The 25,835-nt window shown below is 52.0% G+C and overlaps 2 protein-coding genes across 4 annotated transcripts in view; one reads left to right on the top strand and one right to left on the bottom strand.

Annotated features, from left to right (window-relative positions):
- Nucleotides 1–1,721, top strand: part of RAP1A (RAP1A, member of RAS oncogene family) — a 71,164-nt gene extending 69,443 nt beyond the window's left edge. For all 3 annotated transcript variants that reach the window (XM_047870222.1, XM_047870225.1, XM_047870223.1), the window contains exon 8: nt 1,023–1,721. The gene's annotated coding sequence lies outside the window, so the exon portion shown is untranslated. The remainder of the gene's footprint in view (nt 1–1,022) is intronic.
- A 10,736-nt stretch (nt 1,722–12,457) lies between these two features.
- INKA2 (inka box actin regulator 2) lies at nt 12,458–25,599 on the bottom strand. Its single transcript, XM_047870221.1, has 2 exons — nt 25,415–25,599; nt 12,458–15,138 (listed from the first exon to the last, which is right to left on the bottom strand). The coding sequence occupies exons 1-2, from the start codon at nt 25,448–25,450 to the stop codon at nt 14,338–14,340; spliced, it is 837 nt and encodes a 278-aa protein (XP_047726177.1). The 5' UTR covers nt 25,451–25,599; the 3' UTR covers nt 12,458–14,337.
- Nucleotides 25,600–25,835: the final 236 nt, after the last annotated feature.

Raw genomic sequence — 25,835 nt, 5'->3', positions numbered from 1 at the left:
ATCGGAATACTTTGCAGAGCAAAGAAATCCCAGAGTGGTTATAGACTGGAAGTGCCATGTTGATCTCATTTAAAAAGTACAAAGGTTGGGGGTACATTTAAGTAGTTCTATATATGTTTAGTAAGAGTACATGAATGTTGAGGGCAGTTTATCTGGCTTTACCCTTTAAGCAAGATTGTATTGAAGCATGTTAATCTCTTTTCAGTATGTCCCATTTTTAAAGACTAGGAGAGAAGAAATTCATTTTCAGGAAATTCTTTCTTTAACCTAATTTTTTTCTACTGAGCAGTACCACTAACGTTGAGTCTTCCACCTTTGCACACGGGGATCAGCTCTTTCTGTGTCCTCTTTTCTGTCCAGTATTAGAGGTGGTAGTTCTGGGCGACTGGGTGGCTCAGTCGGTTAAGCGTCTGATTCTTGACCTCGGCTCAGGTCATGATCTCACAGTTCATGAGTTCAAGCCCCGTGTCGGGCTCTGTGCTGTCAGTGTGGGGACTGCTTGGGATTCTGTCTCTTCCTCTCTGTCCCTCCCCTATTCATTATCTCCCTCTCCCTCCCTCTCTCTCTCTCTCTCTCTCTCAGAATAAATAAACTTAAAAAAAAAAGAAGTAATCCTAATATTCTATAGTACTGAAATGGTTAAAAAAATTTTATGTACAGGTGTCATTTCCTTTTTGGAAAAGGAACTTTTAAAAATAAGATGATAATGGGATAGAAATAAAGTAATCACTGTTTTCTGCTTTACAGACAGGACTGTCAGATTGTGAAAGCAATCAAACTATTTTTTAAACATTTTTAAAGGGAGTTTAAAATAGCCCTGTTACTGTAGCTGTTTAGTATAATTTGTCAAGTAACAATCATCCAAAGTCTGTTTCTTTGTATATTATTAAATATCTGCTCGTTCACTACCATTTTCTGACCTCAAGAGATTCATATACATATATATACATATATATACACATATACGTATATATATGTATGTGTGTATATATATGTATATCTCTATCTATTCGATGTTCTAGATTACAGGAATGAAGAACTGTTGCCTAATTGGGAAGTGCCAGCATTCCAGACCTTCAAAAATTAAATCTGATGAAGAGGCTTCTCCTGTTTTATATATTATGTGAAGAATTTAAATCTTGTATTGGTTTGCACAAACTCCCTGGAGAAAAAAAATTGCTCTGTGTATATCTCTTGGAAAATAAGACAATAGTATTTCTCCTTTGCAATAGCAGTTATAACAGATGTGAAAATAAATATACTTGACTCTAATATGATTATACAAAAGAGCATGGATGCATTTCAAATGTTAGATATTGCTACTATAATCAGATGATTTCATATTGACCTTTTTATCATGATTCCTCCCTGTCAAGCACTAAAAAGTTGAACCATTATACTTTATATCTGTAATGATATAGATTATGAAATTTCCCCTCAAACTCATTGCAGCAGATAACTTTTTGAGTCATTGACTTCATTTTATATTTAAAAAATTATGAAATATCATTCTGTCATTATATTCTAATTAAAATTGTTTGTGCATAATGCTTTGGAAAAATGGGTCTTTTATAGGAAAAAAAAAACTGGGATAACTGATTTCTATGGCTTTCAAAGCTAAAATATATAATATACTAAACCAACTCTAATATTGCTTCTTGTGTTTTACTGTCAGATTAAATTACAGCTTTTATGGATGATTAAATTTTAGTACATTTTCATTTGGTTTGTGTGTTTTTGTTATTGTTTATAGATTTAAGACTTTTATTTTATAATGGTCACATTGTTTCAATGTGCTTTTATGCCTGGTACCTGCACACCACTTGGCTTTAAACCCCCCAGTAATTGCTGGTTTCTCTAAGAACAGACATCACACTTTCTGTTCCAGATGTATTTATTCCTACTATACAGCAAATCACATCAGACTACATAGAATAGTTTTGTATATTCTCTCTTGATCTTAAAGATTGTATCTTATTGAATAAAATATCCCACTGTGTATTATTTTTATATGTAAAAATAAGTTTAATACTGTATCAGGGGTTAACTTTACTATTTCAGATCTTCCACAGCTTGTCATTTCATCAGGGGAATCCTTTTGCCATTGTTAATTTGTTGGGTAGAAGCCCACCAACGAAATGTTATGAAAGAATTTTCAAATTTGCTTTATGATAGATTGAAGAATTTGAAAGAAGTAGGAAAAAGTGAAAAAGCATGTCAAGAATGTTGTCAGTTTGCTTTTGCTTCGACTACATGTGAAATAGTATAGTAGTCATAGTGTGGAAACGATTGCTAAGTTAAAAGTTTAGCTGGCTGTATAGTGGTGCTTTTCTTTTCCTTCCCAATTTTCTCTGTTTTTACAAAGATGGCGCTTAATGAGGACATGAATCTAGGGTGACCATATATGTGCTGATATGCTCTCCACATATATGACTGATGTGCTCTCCACAGAGGAGCACAATAGCTTGTTCGGGCCGGTCAAGTGCTGGCAAAGGAGAGAAACCAGCTTAGGAAACCCTGTGCCTTGTCCCTGAATACTGAGGAGGAGATGAGTCCTAGAAAGTCTGCATCACTACTCAGGGATCTAGATACTGTCTCGTTGCAACTAGGTATGAAGTAGTGTTCATGCCTCGCTGAGACTTTCCAGGAATGTGGTCAGTCCATAAGCTGCTAAGTTGAGATTTAAGAATAAGATTTCAAATATAAGCTCTGACCGACCTGAGAAAATGTTAAGATATTATGAAAAAAAAAAAAAAAAGGAAGAAGAAAGAAAATTGGAAACTGTATTCTTTTGAGTTCGAGTTTCTAATACATTTAGTTAACTGATACTTTCTACTGATCCAGTTACACGTAGGTCTGGGATTGAGGGGCCAGAAATCTAATGAATGCAATAAATCGAAAATAAGTGAAGTGTTAGGGCCAGTGTGTCCAGGTCAAGGTGGCATATATTAAGGTCCTCTAGAGTCACTCTGCTTAAAAACTCACCTCTCAAACACTCCTTTCGACTTAAAATCATAGACAAACATCTCACACATAGGTAAAACTTGCCAAACATTACCTGTTACATAGATTGTGTGGTTATTTGCCAGATCAATAGGGATCATTAAGAACAATTCCCAAGCTCCAGTCTGCTCCTTGGTGACCCTCTTCTCCATTCCACTTGGGATGAAGTCAGAAGCGCGAAGAAAAACGCCCCGGTGGCACACAGCAGCACACAGAAGCGGGCCTGCTGAAATCAGAGGCGCAGTACTATCTCAGCAAAACCTGCCTCTGCTGAGCCAGGTTGGAAAGGCATCCTGTCAGGAAGGGAGCTGGGTGCGCTTTTATGTGGTCCCTCTGTGGACTCTGCAGTCTTGGTTCCAGGGAGGAGGGTGCCTGAAACTAAGATGTACTTGGTGTATCTTACATAGCTGAAAAATCCCAAAGTCCTCAAGGATATTCTCTGTGACTCTCATACGCTAAATATCCAAGAACTGGTATGTTCGTATTTGGGACTCTTTAAAGCACGATGGCTTTAGTCATATGAGTAACATATCATTTAAAGGAGGCTTGACGTCCCAGTTGATAGTTTTTCCCCACTAAAGCACGAACGACTTTAATGGCTTTCTAGTGCTCCCCCCAATCTAGTTTTAGAAACAAAACAGTAAATACATCATCTATAATTTTACCCTCCACCAGGGGGAGCTTCAGTATCAGTTAATACTTTTACAAGCCTTGAATGAATAGTATGAATTCAATCCATCTGTTCTTATAAATAAACACTGCTTGCTTCACAAAGAGGCGTAAAGGCCTTTCCTCAAGAATTTGAAATCTACCAGGCAGGGGAGAGAAGTAAGAAATTCATCAAAGATGTGGAAATACTGTAATTTATTAAACCGTGGTCACAGAGTTAGTTCTCTTAGGACTGTTAGGAGAAATATGGGTGTTTGGCATGTTATCCTCTCTCCCCTACAGCTTTGAAATAGTTTCTCTTTGGCGTCTTGATCTGCCATCATGACTGGCCACCTTTTACTCCTCAGTGAAAGGGTCTGTTTCTTTGAAATTAGAATGTACTTGGGAAAAGTTAATCCTTGGGAAGATGCTGATCTTTATTTTATTACCAGCATCATTTAAGACAGGTTACTTGGTCGGGAGCTATTTTTCTCCATAGATGAACATCATCATTGGACCTGCCCCATTTCAGTATTTTGCCTCATTTTCCTCATCAGGGACACCTATGTTTGTCAGTTCACGTATCTCATTTTCCTTTTTAGGACTGAGGGACAGAAAGAAAGGTTACCTCCGTATTTTCATTGATAAGCAATCGCAGTAGAATGTTAAAAGACATAAAATATGCTCTTACAAATTATATGTGTGTTGTGAAACCAAAGTGTGAAGACATTGTCAGGTATTTGGAGGAGGAAAATAGCTTGTAAAATAACCTTTTGTTTTATTTGGGTCTTGTACTTATTTAAGGTGCTACATAAGTGTGTATTAAAATAGCCCCTCTTGACTCAGCTCCAAACTTAAAAGGGCAGAGTGGTTTGGGTGCTCGGCCAGCATCTGGAAAAAGCCCATCTTGTGCAGGGAAGGAAATGAATGCAAGCTTTGAGGTAGTCCAACCACCAAGCTTTTAGTGTTTCTATTCCCCAAAAATGTAAAAAATGCAAGTTATTCTTGAAAATGTAGTACAGACATTACACTGAATATGAATATTTTTTTTTACTGTAGTTTTATCTTGGGTTTGCTGAATGCGCAGTCCATTTATTTAATGCCATGTCTTGCTTAAATATTCTTGTCGAGAACAGCTGGAGACTTTGAACTGGATGCTTGGTTCTGCTTTCTGGAAAGGCAACATGGATTCTGTTTTGCAGACATTAAGAAGAGCTTTAAAAGGGTATTGGGGGATACAACTCTTTGGCTTTTTAAGAAGAAGCCTCCTGTGGTTCGGAGCCCAAGGTGTGACATACATTTCCTGCTAATTGCTTCTCTTAAGAAGCATGGGCTTGGCTGTTCCTCTTGAGGAAAAACCTTAATAAACCTTCCCATTTTACCAGTGATGTGACTCTTATTTTGAGCTGTTGTTTTCAATATATTTTGTTGTTGTTGTTAAAGCTTAACCCTGTGCAAGTTCTTGTGTTTGCTTCTAACCATGTAAAAATTCTTGTAGGGCGTATAAAGCAGAGATGATCCTTATGCACCTGTCAGCAAATATTGATAGTGCTTCGACTCCATACAAGGTGCTGACCTGCATGTTGGGGATACAGCCGTGAATGATACAAAAGTCTCTTCCCTCCGGGAGTCTTTGGCAGGACACAAAAGACTGTGTGTGTGTGTGTGTGTGTGTGTGTGTGTGTGTGTGTGTGGTGTGTGTAAAATGCTGAGTGCTCCGGAGAGGAGTTAAAAGGATAGGAGTGCTGGGCAGAGAGAATGTGGTGGTGGGTCAGAGGTTTATTCCCTTGCTGAAGTTGCTATTTGCATAAATATTTGAAATGTGCCTCCCACACAACTGCCTGGGGGAAAGAACCGCCTTCCATGCATTAGGAAGTGTCTGCAAATGCCATGAGGTGGACGTGTGCCTGCATGTTGGAGCACCAGCAATATGGCTGGAGTGGAGTGTGCAAGGGGGGGAATGGTAGTAGGATTGGGTCGGGGTTGTGGGGGGGAAGGAATTTCCTTCAGCATGGGCTGAGCGGGGCCCATGGAAGGGATTTCAGCAAAGGGCATAGGGAACATGATCTGACTCAACCTATCATCAGGACACTCTGGCTGCTGAGCTGAGACTAACCTGTGAAGGGGCAAGGGTGGGAGCAGAGAGACCAGTTAGGAGAAAGTGGAGTGTGAGCGAGGAGTCCAGGATAACGCCAACATTTTTTTGCCAATAATCAAGATAGTGAAGATTGTGGCTGGAGCGGGCTTGGGAGTTCCATTTTGGACGTACTAAGTGTTAGGAGCGGGTCACATCCTAGAGTTGCACGGTAGGCAGTTGGATAGGAGTCTGGAATTGAGGGGAAGAGATCTGGACAGGAGATTCACAGTGAGCGTTCAAGAACACGGAGCTGAACAGGATCATAGTGTTGATTGTAGGTAGAGAAGTCCAGGGACTCCATCATTGAGGTTCGGAGATGCAGAGGAGTTAGCAAAGGAGAACATGAAGGTCACTGGTGACCTTGATGGGCTGTCAGTGGAGCAGTAGGGAGCAGGACTGGAGTAGCATAGGAGAAGACAGGAAGAAGGTCATTGGAGACATCAGATGTGGACTACCCTGTTAAGGTGGTTGAGACTGCGCTTGTTGGTGAGCTAATGGGAGTGGTCCACTGAGGAGGAAAACTGAGCAGGCTACATGGACGGAATCTAGCATACAAGTACAGGGGCTGAGCCAGATGGGAGTGTGGGCAGGCATGGCGGTGGGAGGAAAGACAGTACGGGGTCAGAGAAACTGGTAGGTAACAAAGAACTGGTAAAAAGTACCATGAGGAAGTGTCCTACAAAGTAGTAGGAGACAGAAAGGACTGATGCTTTCTGTTCTGGGCCAGCTGCTATGCTTCAGGAAGGGGAGTTTGAAGTGGGCCTTTAAGGGTAGAATTTCAACAGGTAAATGTGGGGAAGTGTCACAGGCAGGTTTGCAGAATACGGGAGCAAGAAATTACCTAGTTTCGGCTGACATTAATGTGGAAATAATGGGCTAAGAAGTAGATCGGGACCATGTTGTGGCGAGCCTTGAAAGGAGAAGGTGACCGTCCAGTAGGGAGAGCTAGAAAAGTAGGGCCTGCTGTTCATTCAGGTGGCACCGAGAAGGTGGGTACAGGGAAATTTCAGAAGAGATCTGGATTTGCAAGAGTAACTCCCCCTGGACTAATGGTCTTTTCAGTCTTCATTCCTCACTTCGTTTTCCAAAACCCTTTCTCTAATGATCTGAGTCATGTGGTTGTGATCATTCGCAAACAAGAGCTCAGTTTATTTTTTTTTAATTATTTTAATGTTTTTATTTATTTTTGAGAGACAGAGCGCAAGCAGGGGAGGGGTAGAGGGGGGGAGACCCATAACCCAAAGCAGGCTCCAGGCTCTGAGCTGTCCGCACAGAGCCTGACACAGGTCTCGAACTCACAGACTGAAATCATGACCTGAGCTACAGTTGGACGCTTAACTGAACCACCCAGGTGCCCCTACTTTTTTTTTTAATGTGTATTTATTTTTGAGAGGGTGCACATAGGGAAGGGGCCGAGAGATAGGAAGACAGAGGAGAGTCTGACGCGGGACTCAAACCCACAAACTGAGATCGTGACCTGTGCCAAAGTTGGACGCTTAACCGACTGAACCTCCCAGGTGCCCTGAAAGCTCAGAGAACCAGCATTAATACTTGGGCACACAAAGGTAGTGGAGAGGATTGAAGAGAAAAATCTCCTTTGTTAACTCTGTTCCTCTGTTCCTCTGACCTGATTGTGCCCCCCTCAGACCTTTTGGCTCCTCGCGGGCATACAGCCACCCTCAGTTCCACCCTCACACCCTCCCCCTGCTCTTGCTCTTACTCCCCCCACATGAGACAGCAGCCTCTGTCCCTCCCAGCCCTCCCTTTGGCATCTGCCAGCGTGATTGACAAGTCGAGTAAGGGAGCGTTTTTCCTCAGTTCGCTGCTGTTGGGGAGCTGCCAGCTTTCCCACCAAGATCCCATCGTCCAGGCCCTCCCTTGTGGGTGAGAGGAAAGGCACAGGCCACACTGTACCCACCCACCCACCACCACCACCCCCGCCGCGACCACCTTGCCCCTCCCATCCCCAGGGTCCCGGTTGAGGGGGTTGGGGAGTTTGAAGGAGCCGTCGGGATGAAGGGAAAAGCCTGCAGCCTTCCCAGGTGGGAAAACAGGACATGGAATTATGGGCCAGGCACTGGGCTCTGCCTGCTTTCCTGGGAGGGCATGCATGTAATGGAGGAGTTTAAAGAAGATATTTGATCCCCACACTCCCAGCGGGGTCCTGAAGCCAAAGCCAGCGGATATGGCATTCTTTGGGCCCTTGAAATCTCTGCTGGAGAGCCTAACCCCTTGTTTTCTGGGATATAAATGGTCTTATTTTAACAGATGCTTGGGACCTCCGACCAGGGATTCTAGCACCTGCCTCAGTCAGTCTGGCCCAGTGCTCCCTGTGATAAGGAGCAGGCTCCCTAGGCTGGTCCTGCGGAGCTGGAGCTGTCGCTGTGGCCCGTGCACGTCGCAGGCTTGGAGTGAGAGCCTGCAGGCCTTCCACTCCCAAGTCTGAGTCCGTGTAGGGATTTCGGGAGCTACACTTAGCCCATTTGGAAGAATCTGGTTTTTTGGGTTTGTGTGTGTGTGTTTGCCTTTTTAAAGCAAATTTATGCCTGAGACCCTCCCCTTTCCCACCACTTCTACGCAAATGACTACGAATGCTGCCTTGTGGGCAGCTCAGTCCCTGGGAGACAATGCCTGGACTGTGGCCAGTAGTGGGGGCTGGAGGTAGGGAAGCCTGAACACCCAACTCTCAACTTCCTTCCCCACTGCCCCACCCTGACTGAGCCTCCATAAGTACAATGGAGGAAGGAGAATCCGGCAGACTCAATGTCCCCGGGAGGGGTGGGGATCTCTGGCAGTGCAGGTTAGGAAAAACTTCTTGGGTAGAGTACGCCTGGGGCCAGATGTCGTTGCCAAATGGACAATGGCAATGGGGGAGAGGGAGTGGGCAGAAAGGGAGACCGTTGGGAGGCCGGGGTAAAAGCAGTATCCTCTGAAATGGGAACTGGGGCCCATGTGGGACTGAGCAGGCTTGGGAGAGAAGCGGCCATGGTGGCCATCCTAAGGGCCCGAGCTCTGGGCAGCCCAGTGACACTGAGGCCCCTGGAGAGCCTGCATGAGAACAAGATTGGCCTGGGCAGCTGGCGTGGAGAAGCCAAAGCCACAGGGGGTTACAGAGGGCATGCACAACAGCTTAGAGACGGGGCTAGCAACGGGCCTTGGGAGCGGCTGAGGGGGCCTTGACCGCGGCGGGCCTTACCGACGCAAGAGCCGGGCTCAGCCCAGGGCTCGCCCTGAGGACTGTGTTCGGTGCGGGAGATACAGAAATGAGTAATGAGTACTTGGTACCCTGGAGGTGCTCACAGTCTAGAGGGGAAGACAAACATGCGAAAGGGCGATTTTAAAAGGGGTTCCTGTGGCTGGGTATACAGGCGCAGGTAAGGGCCCCGGGGAGGGCTTCACAGAGGAGGTGCTCTTTGAACTGCGGTGGAAGCTGAGTAAAAAGCCAGTCTGAGGCCATGGGGAACCTGGGTCTCGGAGACCAGCCAGTGCAGAGAGCCACTCAGTAGCACAGGGCCCTGGAAGATAGAGCAGGGGTTGGGGGAGGGGAGCAGTGCCCCCAGAGGAGGCGGAGCAAGTCTGCTGGGGGAGGGCTGGGCCTCCAGACACCAGGCAAATCAGGCCGGCTAAGGATGAAGTCACAGTACCTTGAAGACCTTACCCTCACCTCCCCTATTCTCCCCCGAAGGCGAAGGAAGGTGGGGAGCATTTCCTTGCAGCTGTGGCCTCCTGAGAGGCGATGAGGAAGGGAAGGGGGCTGAGGGAAAGGCAGCAGGAAAGGGAAAGCAGCCGGGGCCGGGTGGGGGTGGGGGTGAGCAGAGCCAGAAACAGGAAAGCAGAACGCACCTCTGCCCCTGGAGGGAGGACACGGTCCCCCTACGGCAGTGCCCCCTGAGAGCCCACCCTGACCATTTGGAGGCAGCTAGGGGGCTTCCCCGGACTGGAGAGAACCAGAGGGGTAGGGGAAGACAGCCCAGAGCCGGTCACGGGCAGGAGAGGGTGGAGGTGTGGAGCAAGCCTCCAGTTTTTGGCCGTGATTCCTAGGCCCTGGAATGGGGCGGTCCTCTTGAGCGCCATGCCCAGAGGGGCATATCTAGAGAGAATGGATTCTGTGGAGTGGAAGCCAGGGCAGCAGCTGTGGCCTGAGGCCTTAGTATACAGAGTTTGAGGCACCCAGGGACCCGGCAAGAGGCAGCATAAAGGGGAAGTGTCACAGTCCCTTGTCAGATTAGTATCGCCCCAAGCACTGTGTGGAGAGGTAGGCGCCCCCCCCCCCCACCCAAGGGCCCCCTCCCTCAGTGTTCCTCAGAGGCCTCTCTCTGACCAGGACACCAGGATGCCTCCAGAGACACCTGGGGGGCAGGGACACTAGAAGGGGAGGGAGAACGAGGGTGTGAAACTTAGTTTAGAAAAAATAATACAAGTAAAAAGAAAATAGTACCAAGGGGGTGACTGCAGTCTGGGGTCCTGATCCTGCCCCATCCCCCCAGGCTGGCTAGGCCTTTCCTCCAGGCCTGTCATCCTGAGCCCCTGACACCTCTTGCCAGGGGCGGCTTCGGGGCACCTCCCACCCCATCCAGGGGGGCGGAGGGGGGGGATCCTAGCAGGAATGCCACTAGCACCTTTAGGCCACTAGTCCCCAGGGCGACTGAGGGGAGGGGCAGGGGTGAAGTGTGGGGCTTGGCAGAGACTCTAGCGACCGAGGCCTTAGGGAGCAGAGAGCAGATCAGGGCTGGACTCTTCTGAAAGCCATCAGAACTTGGCTCATTCAGCTCTCCAGTCCTTGCCAGGAATGTGAGGGCCCGCGGTTGACTGCGAGGGACAGCTGGGTACAGGAGGGGCTGGCGGTGTTCCCTAGAGCCCATCCTCGGGCAGTGGGGTCCTCAAGCAGCCCCTGCGGCCCTCTCCACACCCCTCCCCACACACGCCATCCTCCATGAGAAAGTGTCAGTTGTTTGCCATTTGGCAAATAACAGCCTACCGGGGTAATATCTGTACAACGTACAAAAACGTCGTACGTTGTCTTCTCTACAATAGAGAAACGTATTGTCTTCTCTGATCCTTGCCACGATCCTGTGAGGTAATAGGGCCCATATACGTTTTTTTAAACAGAAGAGAAAACCAAGCCTCCATGAAAGTTTTGTTGTTGTTGTTGTTGTTGTTTTGTTTTAGCGGTTTTGCTCTGGGACACGTGGTTCGTGCCTGAACTGAAGGTCAGGTGGTCCAGCCCAGAGCTTCTGCCGTGTTCCTGCATGGAGGACATGCATGATGTCCTTTAAATCTCCAGCAGCCTTGCATTACCCGCATGTCATAGACAAGAAAAATGAGGCTCAGGTTAAGCAACATGCTCAAGCTGACAGGGACAGAAATCCTGTCTGACTCCCAAATGCAGTGCTCATTCCATGGTATTGGCAGAAGTGTCTTAGCTACTCTGGGTCGGGGAGTGACCTGAGGTACCCTGAAAGCTGGAGACATGCCCCTGCTTCCCCAAGATGCAAGCTGTGCTTGTGCTTTTAGGGAGGCCCTGTAGGAAATGGTGTGACTTGGGAAAGACAGGGATGCCCCCTGCCCCACAGAGAGGAAGGGGGATGTAGTGGGGACAGAGACAAACCAGGTCTCTGTCAAACAGGCATTTGCATGTCCTAATTAACCATAAAATGAGCCCCAGGGGCAGAGTTAAGCTGTCAATTTCCCTCTGCTTACCTTCCCTACCTCCCCCTCCTCCTGCTGCTCCCCACCCCTACACTTTTCCTACATCCCGTAGGCCCCAGACATTCCCATTCACCTCTCCCCTCAGCTTCAGTGGAATGCAGTCTCCATCCTGTCACGACCAAAGCCCAGAAAAGGAGGGAAAAGGAAAAATTAGTGGTGCGGGGCAGGGGGTGTAAGTGAATTGTGTTTCATTAGCAAAGCATGACCTAGTGATGAGGGCATTCTACCAGCCCTTGTCAAGACCAGAGCAAAATTCCCCCAGTGGACAATAAGCATTCCATTTATTATCCATGCATGGATAATATGGGGAGGACAGGTTCTGTTGTTGCTCTTGACTTGGCTTTGGAGCAGATATGGACACTTTGTGGGGTAGTGTGAACAGCACAAGGCCGGAAGTCTGTCGGGACCGTTTCAATTCCAGCGCTGTGGCTGTGACCTTGGGCAAATTGCTTGACTTCCCAGGGCCTCTCCATGCAGAATAAGAGCAACAGCAGCCACTTCCAGAGTGAGGCGAGAAGGAAACGTGAACGAACGAACGCAAAGATGGTGATAGCGTTGCCCCAGGCCTGGGGATTCTGTTGCCAGCAAATGTCACTCCTAATGGTTTTGTTCTGGCCCAGTTAAAATGAGTTCATTCCCTTGGATCCCTTCTGGCTAACTGATGGGTAAAGAGTTGTTTCTTCTTACTGAACCCCTTGAGCCAGGAACCGGGTCCTCTTCCTTGCTGTGTTTTGATCCTGTCCCGATGCCCGGCCTTTAGGAGATGTTCATAAAATTTTGTTCAGTTGGGTCTGGATTGTTATGACTGGTCCACAAAACAGATGAGTCACAGATGAATGGCCAAGAGGGGACTTGGTTTCCTGCGGAATCATTCCGGACTGGGAGCTGGTGACTTCACCACCACCCAGTGGGAGGAGCCTTCACCCACACCCACACCCACCCACCCACCCCCACACACACACTGAACATATGCACACAGCACCACCATCACCAAGGCAGCCACAGCCAACAGGCCTTCCCTCAGGACTGAAATATCAGAGTTCTGTGGGGAGACAGAAAGGATGGGTAGGGCCTTGCTCCTCCAGAAAGCGCTGCCTCAACTGGCAAACTTCAGGGAGAGTACGAAAGGCCGTTTTTGCGGCCAGACAATCCTGATTCTTCCATGAGCCAGAAGCCTAATCTGGGCAGCCTATGTGACCCCCAAGGGCTTCCACCCACTTACTGGGAAGACAATCATTTCTAGGGTCATTCTGAAGTCTGAAAGACAAGTTGTGCACACTGCCTGGCAGATAGCGAGCGCTCAAGGAAATGAATGAAATTAGCACCTTCCCCTCGTAGCTTCCGCCAACAAAAACTTCTACGATTTGATTGCGTGGGGATCTGAGCGCGATCCCCACCGCCCCCCAATTCCCGCTGTGCTGCTGCTGCGCTAAGCCTCCTCCTCCAGCTTGGTCTCCGGGGGTCCAGGATGCAGGAAGAGCCTTTCTTGTTATTTTTCTTCTCCAATTTGTTAATGCGCCCAGGGCGGGAAGGCGTCTTGCCTCTAATTGCAGCTGTCACCGCCCCCCCCCCTCCCCTCCATCAAGCGGAGAGGAGCTCAGTCTGGAGGAGCGAGGCGGGGAGAGGGGGAGTGCCTCCAGGGCGGGCCGGCCCAAACAGGGACCCACATTGTCTTTTCCCAAGCAGCGGGCGGTCCCCGCGGGCGTGGGCGGGCCGGCAGCTCCCGGGGGGGGGGGGGGGGGGGGGGGCGCGGACAGCCACGTGCGCGGCTCCAGGAAAGCTTTAGGCGCCTGGAGTAGGGAGCGGAGTTGCCGCCCTTCCCCCAGCCGCCCGATCGTGGGGTGGAGCTGGGAAATCTAAAACCCGGGGCGTATTTCTTATGGGCCCACCTTGGCCTCGCTGGTGAACGCCCTGTGCCTGCGTCCGGAGCTGGGCGGGGGAGGGAGGTGGTGAGGGGGGCTTTCAGTGCTGGAGGCGGGGTGTTGGGGAAGGAGCTCCTGTGCCTCCAGGGCCCTGCTGCAGCCCTTGGGTCAGCCCTGCGCTGATCTGCCACCTGCCCGCAGGTGGCATATCTAAGCTTGCTTCCTCATCGGGAAAAGGGGGCTAAACTGCCTTACTTGCTTACTCAAAAGGAGATAACGGATATGGGATATGAAAAGGCTTTCAAACTTTAAAGTGCTATACAGATATCTTTCCTGTGCTTTTGAAAAGACATAGGGCTCCCTCGAGTACTCCTTACACATACACTCCTTATTAGGCCCATTTCCCAGGATCCAGGTATGGGCTGAAATCTTGAAGGCCAACAGGGAGAGGGGAGAGTGGGAAATTTCCTCTCTGCTGATCCCTATCCCAGGAGGGCTGGGGTTTCATGCCTGTGCCTGGAGCAGTGCTTTGCCAGGGATGCCAGCGGTTATAAGGTTGGGGACACAGGAGCCAAGGTCTTTATTGGGGGCCTTTCTAGGGGAACATGAGGCCCCAGTGCCCTAATCCATACAGAATGTTTAGTTGGGGCAGTGAAGGAATGTAAGAATTTCCTGGTCTCCTGCCCCATGCCCCTCATCACCTGCAGCCCCAAGGTGAGCACCACTCTCTCAATCTCTCTTTCAGTCCGGGAACCCTCATCTCCCCACCAGCCAGCCCCCACCACAGCCTCTACCAACCACATGCCTGTTAGTCCTACTCCAGACACTCTCGCTTCTTTTCCCTCCTTCCTGGGAAAAAGGAACCCAGAGTTAGGCTTTTGAAAGCCATAGCACCCGCCCCCCTCTCCCCATCCTTCCCAGGGCCCAGCACTGGGGACCTGGACCTTTTGGGTTCAGTCAACGTTCTGTCTCTAGGATTCAGACCCAAACAGCTGTGTTAATATCAAAGCCAGAGGGTGAGGGTTCCAGGGCCTTGGGGCAGCTTGTGGAAGGACTTTCCCCCCTTCTGGGCTCGGCAGTGCTCGGGAAGGGGAAGTGTCCAGAGCCCTTGGAATGGCTCCGCTTCTTGACCTTGTGTGAGCGGGCGGCTCTGGGCTCCGAGGCCGTGGGTGTCACCCAGCCCGGTTTCTCCTTCAGCAGCCTGTCTCGGTCAGGCCGCACGCTGCGCAGGAACTTCCTAAAGATGTTTGCTGTGAGGGCAAACCTGCGGCCCAGCTCCCGGGGCTGGCCCTTCTCCCCCTTGGGCTCCCCTGCCTCCCCCTTCTCCCCACCCTTCTCCAGTTCCGGCAAATCCAGCCAGTTGCCCACCAGGTCCGCAAAAACATTGTCACCTAGGACCAGAGGCTGTCGATTCCGGCCCCGGGACATCAATGTGGAGGTCCAGTCTTCCGGTTCCGCCAGCTCTGGCCCCTGCTGGGCACAGCTTTGGTGCTCTGGGAGCTGTGCTCTGGTCAGGGGGACCAGATCCCTCCCACAGACACTCCTACAGGACGGAAACTTCGTGCCAAAAGGTTGGTTGGAGGAGGAGCAGGCCGTGGGCCTGGCAGGGGCCTGGGGCTGTGTCCGGGGGCTTTCAGGGCAGCCTGGGGCAGGACTCCCTCCAGAGATCTCCAGCTGTTCCAGTGCTGCCTGCACCTGAAGAAGCTTTAGTTCTTGCAGCGCACCCATCATGCAGTTCATCTGATCCTGCAAGCCATCACCCACTTCCTTCATAGACATCTGCAGGGGACAGAAATGCACAGGCCCATGAGCCACGGGGGGCTGGGGAAGCGCTGCCCCTTACTGGCCCTGAACCTAGACGCCCGCCCAAACATACACCTCTGGGGTCATTCCAGCCCTCCACTGACCCCACCTCCACAGGGCCCAGTGCAGTGCAGATGGGAGCTGGGAGAGGAGGAATCTTAACGCCCATATGGCCAGACACATATATAAATGGATCTGTGGTTAATCTCCCCAACTAGTCTATGAGGTAGTGACTAGTACTAGATGAGGGAACGGAGGCGTGTGAGTAGCTTGCTTGAGACGACACAGATGCAAGAGGATGCGCGAAATGGTGGTGGCCGTCTTTGTCTTTTTACGAGGTGCTGCGCCCTCTTTGCGAGCCTCCTTGAGACAACAATGACGATGACGATGATCATGGCCACGAGAAGAGCAGTTTGCGCATGTTCGCTATGTAATAGGAACTGAGCTACCTGCTCTAGGCACATCACGTCTTAAGATCTTTATATAAACCCTGTGAGGTTGCCATTAGTGCTCTCATTTTAGTGAGTTAACCACGGCGGAGGTGAAGTAACTTGCCTAAGGTCATCTAGGTCATATCGCTGGGCCTTGGACACAGGACACCTTGCTCCAAATGCTATATACCAAGCACTGCCTGCCTCAAGATGGCTGGACAGAGGAGCTGGGCCTTAAGGCTACTCTGCCCTCCCCAGGGCGCTGGAGGAGGCTGGAGGACATGAGGGCAAGACAAGGAGCTCAGATTCCCGAAGGAAAAGGCTAGGCCGGGGGCTTCCTTTCACTGCTGTGCACATCTGGCCGCTCAGGAGAGAGACAAGGAGGCCAGGATGCTCCTGTGTGCAGAAGCCCTTCCCGGCCCTTCTCTGCCTTCCCCCTCTCAGCTGCACTTACACTTGGCTCCGGTGCTTTTCCTGCCTTCTCAGCCCAAGTGGCTGCCCCGCTCTGGCCAAGAGTGGGGACCCTGGGGGCCAGCCCTCCAGCCCCTTTGCGGGTGTCGAAGGCACGAGTCCCAGGTGCCAGCTGGAAGGGGCTGAGAGGCTGACTTGGGTGAGGGCCGAGTTTGGAGGCGGGCAGGGGATGCGTGGTCTGATAACATTCACGGCCCAAGCTGCCCTCGTCCTGACGGCTCCCTCCCCGGATCTGCTCGTGTTACCAACAGCAAAAGCCCTCGCGTGAGGGGACCATCTGTTTCTTAAGCCCCCCAGAGACCCGTGGGGATCATCTTACCGCCCAGCCTGGTCGTAATGCACAGAACTAAGCCCACGGGGTGCAGGGGTGGAGGGATTGGGAGGGCGGGCACAGAGGCACTGCACTGGCAGCTGACACTCTCAGGCTTTGCGGTCAAACCCTCACCTGGCAACCCCGACCCTGGCAGGGGCAGGGGCAGGGGACCAGGCCAGGCTCTCCTGAGCCAGCAGCACTAAGCAGCTGGAGGACTGAGTGTCCCTGAAGGCAAGGAGGCCTCAGCTGAGTGTGGTGGGTGGGAGCCCTGGAGACCCTGGGATTTGCCAGACCCTCCCCCCCCCCACCCCAGAAGCGGGTTCCGTTGGAGTGGCAGCTATGACAGCCTGTGAGGTGGCTGCGCTTGCCAATGGCCCATTGCTCTGACCTCTTTGGCTTCCGGCCTCTTGAGACCTTCCTTTTGGAGGCATTTCAGCGCAGCTGGGAAGACCCAGGGCAGAGTCAGAGGAGACCCTAAGCCTCAAACCAACCTCCTTGAGGTCCCTTCCCGCAAACTGCTTCTCTGACTTCCCTTTTTCTGCCCCTTCTCTCATACCCCTTTCCTTGTCACCCCAACCTGGACCTCAGAGTCCCGTTTGGCTTTTGTTTCCACCTTCTGCCCCTCTTCCTGTCCCCAGAGGTCTCACATCTGCTTTTCCATCTCCTGGAATGCAGAACCCTCCTCGAAGGCCTTCCGGCCACCAGCTCAGTCTTCCCACACTCCTGTGATCCTGTCACTTGCCACTCAGAAGCATGTCACTGTTCCCATATGCATACCCCCTGCTGCTGTCAGAACGTCATCAGTGACACCCCAAGTGCCTTTGTCTATCGTGCTACTTCTGTACGCGGCCCAGCCCCTCCCCCCGCCTCCACGTTTCAGTGCTCAGTTGCTCATGAAACATTCACTGAGCATTTACCATTGAGGGCAGGGTCTGAGATCTACACGTTGTTATGCCTCCCCAGAACCCAGCTAGCACCTTGCCCCTGTGACACACCCATAAAACATCTATTGAGTACCACTGAATACCCCAAGTCCTGTGTCTCCAGACCTGCTGCCCTCAGGCAGTAATGCACTCCTCAGAAAGAGTCAGGGACACCGCTCAAGGCTTCATTTCACCAACAGGCGAGAAGCCTGAACTTGCAGGCATCCTTCCAGAAGGCTGAACACAGTCCAGGTCAGAGGCAGTGAGAGGAATGAAATGACCCCATTCAGTCTCTTCCAGTATGGAAAAATCCTGAAGACATAATGCTGACATTTTGTACCATTTTCCAGTGAGAATGAATGTGTGGGTATGTATGAATTTGGGACTGCTCATAACACAGAGGCCCCAGTCAAGTCAACAGGAGGTGAAATTAGACCCCTATGGAAAATGATATTCTGTATTGGTTAAGGTCTTGGTTTCTAGAGACAAATGGAACAGGGTTCAAATCCCAGCTCTGCCACATAGCAGCAGCTGTGTGGCCGGGACGGTTATTTAAATCGTTTTTCAACTTCTCCATTCTTCAAAATGGGAATAGGAGTTTCTGCCTTACGCAGCTCTGGACAGATTAGGTGACGTAATGAGTGTTTATACGTGGCTTGGAGGTGAGTTTTGGTGGTTATCTTAAGACTTCCTGAGAACTTCCAGAACACGTCTTCCTCAGTGGACCTTAACACACAGTCGTGACAGGACTCCATTCATCTACCTGGTGGGATCAAGGAGAAACGCAGCTCTTGTCCTGTCCCTTCTGTCCTCCCCCCGGCCCCCTCCAAAGGAAGAGCAAGGAAGGAAAGGAAAGCTCCGCATCCTCTTGCCCACCAGCGAGGGTGCTGACACTGAGGGCAGAAGGCAGCTGTGAGAAGGAGGACGAGAGAAGGAGGAAGTGTGGGAAGCGGGGAGGGCCGGGGGAAGTGGGGAGGCAGGAGCATCAGCTGGGTCTTGACTGAGAGGAGCTGCCTTTCCTGGCCCCAAGGGGGAATGATGTCACCCAGGGAGAAAGAGCCAGAGGGCAAGCTGCTGTCTTCGGGGCGTGGGACCTTCTCAGATCCCAGGGTTTCTCCTGCCTCGGGAACCCAAGATGGAGCAGCGTGGGGTGGGAGCAGAGGAGAGGAGCCAGAGAAAATCCCAACTAGAAATGGTCGTCACTAATCCCAATCGCTAGGCTGTAGGGGACTGAGTTCCTCTCTGGCCTCCCAGTGCCAGGGCTTCCGGTGCTCCCTCAGGACAGGGACCCAGTCATACCCAGCTTGCCCTCAGGGGTCGGTTGGACAGGTCCTAAGAGGATCTAATTGGTTTGATTAGTCCGTGTGGCAGTGGGTCTAGCAGCCACCCCCCCCCCCCGCCCCCGTGCCCACCCCCAATCACATTCACTGCCGCGCGCAGGCGCAGGAGCTGGCCTGTTCCACCATCGAACATACTGCCCCTGACAGCATATCCCAGAGACGGGTGTGGGGCTCCTTGCAGAGAAAGACCACGGAAGTTCTTTCCTCCTCGCAGGCCTCCTCACAAGCACAACCGCCACCACCCACCTCCTAGCCCCCCAGCACCTCCTGGGCCTCAAAATGTTTCATTCTAAATATGGTCTTCATGTCAAACTTTAGTCTCTCCTGGTGCAGTTGAATCCAGCTGGATGGGCGCTGGGCACCTTCTTGGCGTTTGTGAGGAGCCCCAGGGGAGTCCTAGCTGCCTAACTGGGCCGCATGACCTCGGGCAGAGGGCTGTGGCTGTGAAATGCTGATCCCCCGTGTGTATGCGGTGTGCATCCTTCCGTCGTGCTTTGCCGGACCCCACGGTGACTCTGGCAAGCTGGTGACCCTGCTTTATGGATGAAGAAACGGGATCCGAGATGCTCGTTTTCTTCCTCGACATTCTTCCCTGGACTTCCTGCGTGGTTTTCACCATATCTCCTCATCACCTAGTCTCCCATTTAATGCTTTACATAAATCTGTTTGTATACATAAATGCATTTCTGTAGGAACTTATAGGAAACGCATAGCACTTGCCATAAACAGAGAGTAAGGATCTAAAACGAAAAGGTTTTCATCTGAGTATCAGATCTTAATGTCATCCTGAGCGCCCCTGGTGGAAATGTGGATCTATTGCCTGGAGTTCCAAAACTGGGAAGGATTCCTGGGAGGACTGGGACCCCAAGCCTGGCCCTCTTGCTCCAGCCCAGTGGGCTTTCCGAGTCATCACGATCTGACTTCTCAGCCTCGCGGGGTTGTTGTGAGAAGAAACCAGGATAGCCAATCTGACATGCAAAGTGCAATTACCATCATACGGGGAGGAAGAGCACGAAGTCTTGGAGGGACTCCAAGACCTAATTCAGTTCCTTTCCACTGACAGCGCCTCTTCATTGAATCATCTGAAGAAGGAAAAAGCACTGTCTGTCTGGAGCTGAGGGGGAAGATGCCGCCAGGAAGCAGACCCCGCCATCCTGGCCCTGCAGCACTGAGCCTTCGAGGGGTAGGGGTAGTGCGGGGTCAGCTGCCCATGGACAGCACCGTCCCCCTTGGCACTCGCTGGGCCTTTGTGGTATGGGAGGCATGGGGATGGGAAAGTGACACCAGCATCCTCGGCAACCTTCCCAAGCCCTCTCCTAGGCCCCTGACTGATCCCACAGCTGCGCCCTCCATCCGTCCATCTCACGCCCTCTCCCCGCTCAGCCAGAATCCTTTGACGCGGGCTCCAGCTTTGCCCGCGGACCTGGCAGTGGGCCCTGCCTCGCTGCCCCCACCCCCATTACTCACAAGATCCCCACACAGTTCCTTTCAGCCCCTCTGGAAGCTACAAGGAGGTTCAGGGCCGGAAACGGGAAAAGGCCCCGCTTTTGCCAAGTGGCCCATTCTGCAGTCCAGTGAATAGGGACCTTCACAGTCCCTTGCTCTTGGCGGGAACGCACGACAGGAAGGTAAAATAGAAACTGTGCCAAAGAGCTGGAGGAGGGAGGAGGGTAAAGAAAGAAGGAAGTGTGAAATGGGTGAGCCTGCTCTCGACGGAACCATCTACAGGGACCCGTGCGCTTGGGCAAGAGGCAGACACGTGGAGAGAGGGGCCCAGTCTCGCCCTGCGGGGAGCTTGCCTCTCAGCCTCACCACGCCCTTCGCCCTTGACAGCTTTAGCTCCTCTCCAAAGCAGGCAGTCCAGGGCATCCAGGGGGCCTCCAGAAGTAACCTTCCTCTTCGTTCTTGTTCAGGCCTTCATACTCTCCTTCATGGGCTCTTGTGATAACCACCTAACTCAGCCTCTGCCTCCATTTCCTCCCCCCACCCACCACCCTCCGCCCCAGACCACCCACCTCCTGGATCCCAGGGCACTGTTCTCGGCCTGCTTCTTGCAGTGCATAGAGGGAAGAGCGGACTTTTTAGCATGGCATTCAAGGTGCCCCATAGACTGCTCTCAACAACTCTTTCAGCCCCGTTGCTCACTCTTTCTCAGCACATACCCTATGTTCTACCAGACGGAAGTAGTCTTCGAACATCCCCGCCAGAAGGCATCCGGACGTCCTTGCTACTTCCATCTTGGTGCCTTTCACTCCTGTTGTTTCATGATCTGCCTGGAATGCGGTTTTCCTCCCCTTCGCATCCCTGCTTATCCCTCAAGGTCAAGCTCAAATGCTACTTCTTCCACAAAGCTTTTCCCGATCCCCTGGCTGGAGGTCATTTCTCCCTTCTCAGAGCACTGAACTCGTGCTTCTCACGTAGCAAGCACCCTCTCTCTGCTGGACACATGCATGCATGCATGGGTTACGAGTGCAAGCTTTGCAGTCAGGCTGGCTGGGTTTGAGCCCTAGCTCTGCTGCGTACCAGCTCGATGACCTTGGCCAAGTCACTTGACCTCCCCATGTCTCATTTATAAAATGAGAACAATGGAAGTACAACGTCTCCAAGTTGCTTTGGCAATTAAGTGACATGATACATTATATGTCTAGCATATCAATAAATGTTAACATCAACACTTATTATTATTATTATTATTATTATTATTATTATCATCATCATCATCTCCCCTATTGAACTACGAGTTCCCTGAAAGCGGAATCTGTGTCTGTTTATATTTGTAACTACAGTACCAGTGTCTGGTAAAGTGCTTTAAACATAGGGCAAGTTCCATTAATGTGTTCTGTGAATGAATGACTCATGCACACCAGCCCGATCAATCCATCCAGTGTTTGCTGAGCGCCTACAACACAATGTGTGTGGTATTATGTGCTAAGGACAGGCATCAATCATTTAATCTTAACAGCAGCTGTAGCAGGTAGGTATTTAAAAAAACCCATTTTACAGATGAGAAAAACAAGGCACAGAGGGGTTAAGTAATCTGCCTGGGTCACATCCTGAGCCAGGATGGAATTCAAGTTGGCTTGCCCCCGAATCCCATGCTCCACACTCCTCGCTTACGGACCCGACCCCAGCTCTAAACATCAAAGGAGGCCGAGAACTGAAGGCTATTCCTCCCATATCTCTTCATCACTTTCTTTGCTCCTTTTCTTGCCTTTAGGTCCTGGTCCTCCTCCACATGTCAGAATCTCCTGACCTTGTGGCCAGGTAACTGCCTTCTAGGAATACCAAGTTGTTCTAGAAGGACCTTCTCCAGGCCAAGAGAAGCCCCTCTGCTGCTTCATCATGCCTAAGCTAGGACGGATATTGCAGGAGGTGGCCTCCATCAACCTCCTACTCCTCCAGGAAGCCTTCCTGGCATGTCTGGACTTCATGAGCCCCTATCACCCAACCTTTACACACTCTATTTGCTTTCCACTGATACTGACTCATGAGGCAAACCCTGTAAGCATCTTATGTCTGCTTCTTCTGTGTTTCTGTGTCTACCCCATTTGTTGGAAGCCCTCAAGGGAGGAGTGTGTAGGAACAGCTGGTCCCAAGGCCTTGTGTTCGTGCAGGGCCCCTCTGTGGTGGCTGGAGGGGAGAGAGATATGTTCCCTGCTGGGTTGTTGCAGCCCTGACCCCCTCATCCTAATGAAGAAGTGTGTCAGCTGCTGCTACTCTCCTGCCACATTTCATCCCTGAAACCTGATCTCTGTCCTCTTCGAGGCAGGGGGAAAAGGCCAGTTCTCTAGACATCAAGCTAATCAAGCCAGGATCCCCAAACCCTTAGCCTCCCCGCCCCCCCACAGTGCTCACTTGTTAGAGTGCAATTTTTTTTAACTCTTTTAAATGTTTTATTTATTTTTGAGAGACAGAGAGAGACAGAGACAGAGTGTGAGCAGGGGAGGGGTAGAGAGAGGGAGACACAGAATCCGAAGCAGGCTCCAGGCTTCGAGCTGTCAGCACAGAGCCCGACACTGTGAGATCATGACCTGAGCCCAAGTCAGACGCCCCTACAGTGTGAATTTTCTGCTCCACGAAATTAAGGAATTCTGTTACTTTGGTCTTCAGGAACACACTTTTCTCATCTAGATTTTCTGAGCCAAGGACAGGGCCACAGAACACCCTTAACAAAAATTATTTTACGACCTGTTAATGTTTCCTTTTCCAGCAGGTTAACCCAGCGTCTGTAGGACGCAGGCTTCTTGAAGGGATTTAGTGGCATAAATGAATGTAGAACTCGACAAGTATTACATGAGTGTCCTTCCTGGGCATCTACTAACCTAAGGACAAAGCCAGGCAACACACAGTCTTCCTCTGTGGCGGTGGGGAAGATTCTGCCTAGGATAAACACACAAGCCCTACTGCCTGCCCCCACCCTCACCAGCTCATGACATAAAACGACTGTATGCCTGTTACAGACCTGGGGTATAAAAAGCAAGAACCTTCCACCCCAGTCACAACCAAGGTGCACTGAATTCAATCCCCACAGTCCTTAGAGGAGCCAAAGGGCCCAGACAGGCTAACTCAGCTCTACTTTCTTCTTTACTCCCATTGGCAAAACTGAGGCACTGAGATGTGGTTCAGCTACCTAAGCACTGGGCTGAGGTGTCAGGGAGTGAGTGAGACTCTAATACCTCTGCCTGTCACTCTGCTCTGTCTCACTTCTGGGCAGACTGGCACCGGGGAGGAGGCGGGGCACCAAGGGGGGGGGGGAGGGTGCAGAACTCTCCCATCTGAGTGTCATTCTGGGCCCCAGGCCAGGCATTTGGCTTCCTCGCCAAGGGAGTCAAAGGCTGAAGCTGCTCAGACAAAGGGCCAAATGAAAGCTAATGGGGAGCTCAGTGACTTCAGCCTCTCCCCTTCCTCCTCCCGGGGACTGGGGGCTCAAGTCCTTGGCAGGAGAGGGTGCAAATCAAGACCTGGAGCTCAGTTCAGTGCAGATTCCTATTTGCCTTTTTTATTCTCCTGGCATCCACAGACTGTCTTCCTCCCCTCACCCCCCCTCCCACCTAGGGTGCTATAAAAAATGCAAATCAGTAGGATTTTAAAATTCAAGCCTATGCCAGGAACACCCACAAACCCTCTATTAAGGCATATCCTGAGGTGGGTGGTGTGGTCCCAGATTCCAAGCATAAAAAGAGGACTCTATTCGATTCTCTTTTTTTCAGCATGGGCCTTGGACTTCAGACATTATCTGTGATGACCTTGACCTTTCTTTCTGGTATTGGACAAATGAATGGGAAGAGTCAGAATTGTGTATGTGTGGACTGGGGCTGACCATCTGAAACTGACACGAGAAGCATGTGAAAATGAGGGTGGGAAGGAACACGGTGGAGACTCTTCTGTCCCTCCCAGAAGCAGCATTTCTCTGGGTAACTTTACCATCTGTGTGTCACCACAAAAAGGGCTTGAGGAGGAAGTCCCAGAGAATTGACCATTGACCTGAGAAGGCAGACCCTGGAGTGGGACAGACAGGAAGAGTGCCTGGAAGCCTTGACCAGGAAGCATCAGTGAGAACACCTGCTCTGCAAGCTGCCCTCCCCCCCCCCCCCAAACTGGCCCCAGATACAGCTGCCAAGTTTCCGGGGGTGGCGGGGGGGAGCTGCTGGAAGGGAGTGTAGAGTTTACAGGCCTTAGTGGGAGAGTCTGTCACGGAATCTGGAGAGTCATGGGTCCAGGTCTGCTGTTGGGAGCCTGGGTGTCCCTGGCTTTGGAAAGTGGGAAGAAAGAGGACGGGAGAAAAGTGAGGAGTGGAGAGGTCCACTCCAAGAGACACTAAAGGGGACAAAAAGAGGCAGGGGCAAAGACACGGGAAGGAGTTGGGTGGACAGAGAGGTGGGCCCGGGGGCCGGGGTGGGGGGTGTGCATATCTGTGTGAATTCGGGTGGTTGCAGGAACAGGAAAGGTGGCAGGTGTGTGTGGGGGGGTTGGGGGTGGTATATGAAATCGGCGAGAATCAGCCTCACAGAGCTTTGGAAGCACCCCGCCCCCGACTTGGGTGATGCCCGGGTCCCAGACTGAGATCCGTCTCCCGACCTCTGCACCCCTGGCCTCCGCACGCTCCCTCCGCACTCTCCACGCCCAGCCCCGACATCTGGCCGGGCCCCCGCAGCTCCGCTCGCTATCTGCCAGGCGGCGCCCCTCCTCCGGCGCGGGGCCCTCCCCCGCCCTTCCAGCTGCCAGCCCCCTCCCTGCTGGCAGACAAGCCCGGGCAGACAGCCGGCCCAGCCTGCCCCCGCAGCCGCGCCAGCTCTGCCAAGCCCGGCGGGGCTGGGGGCCCCAGGCGGTGCCAGCTCCCCGCGAGCCAGCGGTCCCCGGCTGCCCTCCGGCCCGCGCGCCCGGCCCCTGCTCCCCGCGCCCCGCCTGCCCCGAGCGCTCCACGGCGCCCCGAGCGGCCCCAGAAGCCGGCCCGGGCGTCCCGCTCCCGCGCGTCTGTCCGTCTGGGAGTGTGCCCCCGTTTCTCCAGCGACTTCCCTGGGCGCATTTCAGTCTGGGTTTGGGGTCGCTAGGTCTCCGTCACTTGCTCGCGTCTGCCTCACTCACAAATCTTCGCTCCAAGTTTCCTCGCGGCCCTTTCCCTCGGGACAGGCCCTGCCTTCTGTCTGCCCGTCCCCTCCTCTCTGGCTTTCCCCCGCCCGAATACTCCCAGCTCCCCGGCCGGCCCGGGGCGGGGGCCAGGTGCCGTCGGGGCGGAGCAGTCCTCCCGGCCCCCGGCGCCTGCTGTGCTCTTACCAGCTCCTGCTTGAGGCGGCGCAAATAGCAGTCCATTTCCCTGCTCTCTTCCTCCTGCGCCCATTTGCCGGGCTCGGCTCCACAAGAGCGTCCCCGGGTGGGAACACCGGCCCCCGGCCCCCGCGCTCCGCGCCTCTCTCAGGGCCGAGCCGAGCCTCTGCTCCAAGGCCCGGACTTAGAGCAGCTTCCTTGGCTGGCGCGGCGCGCGGTCCGTGCGGGGGGCGGAGGAAAAGTGCGACAGCCTATGAGAATTCAGGGGGGATGCCTTCAGCCAATGAGAAGGGCGCACGGGGGGGCGCGGGCTGGGCTGCAGCGAGTGGATCCAGCAGCGGGTGGTCGCACAGGGCTAGGGCAGCCGCTGCTGGGGGCTGGCCGCGGGACACCTAGTCCTGGCCCACGCGGCTGGGGGTATCGTGCCGCC

The sequence above is a fragment of the Prionailurus viverrinus genome, chromosome C1, assembly GCF_022837055.1.
Source record: "Prionailurus viverrinus isolate Anna chromosome C1, UM_Priviv_1.0, whole genome shotgun sequence".
Taxonomy (NCBI): Eukaryota; Metazoa; Chordata; class Mammalia; order Carnivora; family Felidae; genus Prionailurus; species Prionailurus viverrinus.
The sequence above is the reverse complement of the archived record's forward strand: the minus strand, read 5'-3'. Positions and strand labels throughout refer to the sequence as shown.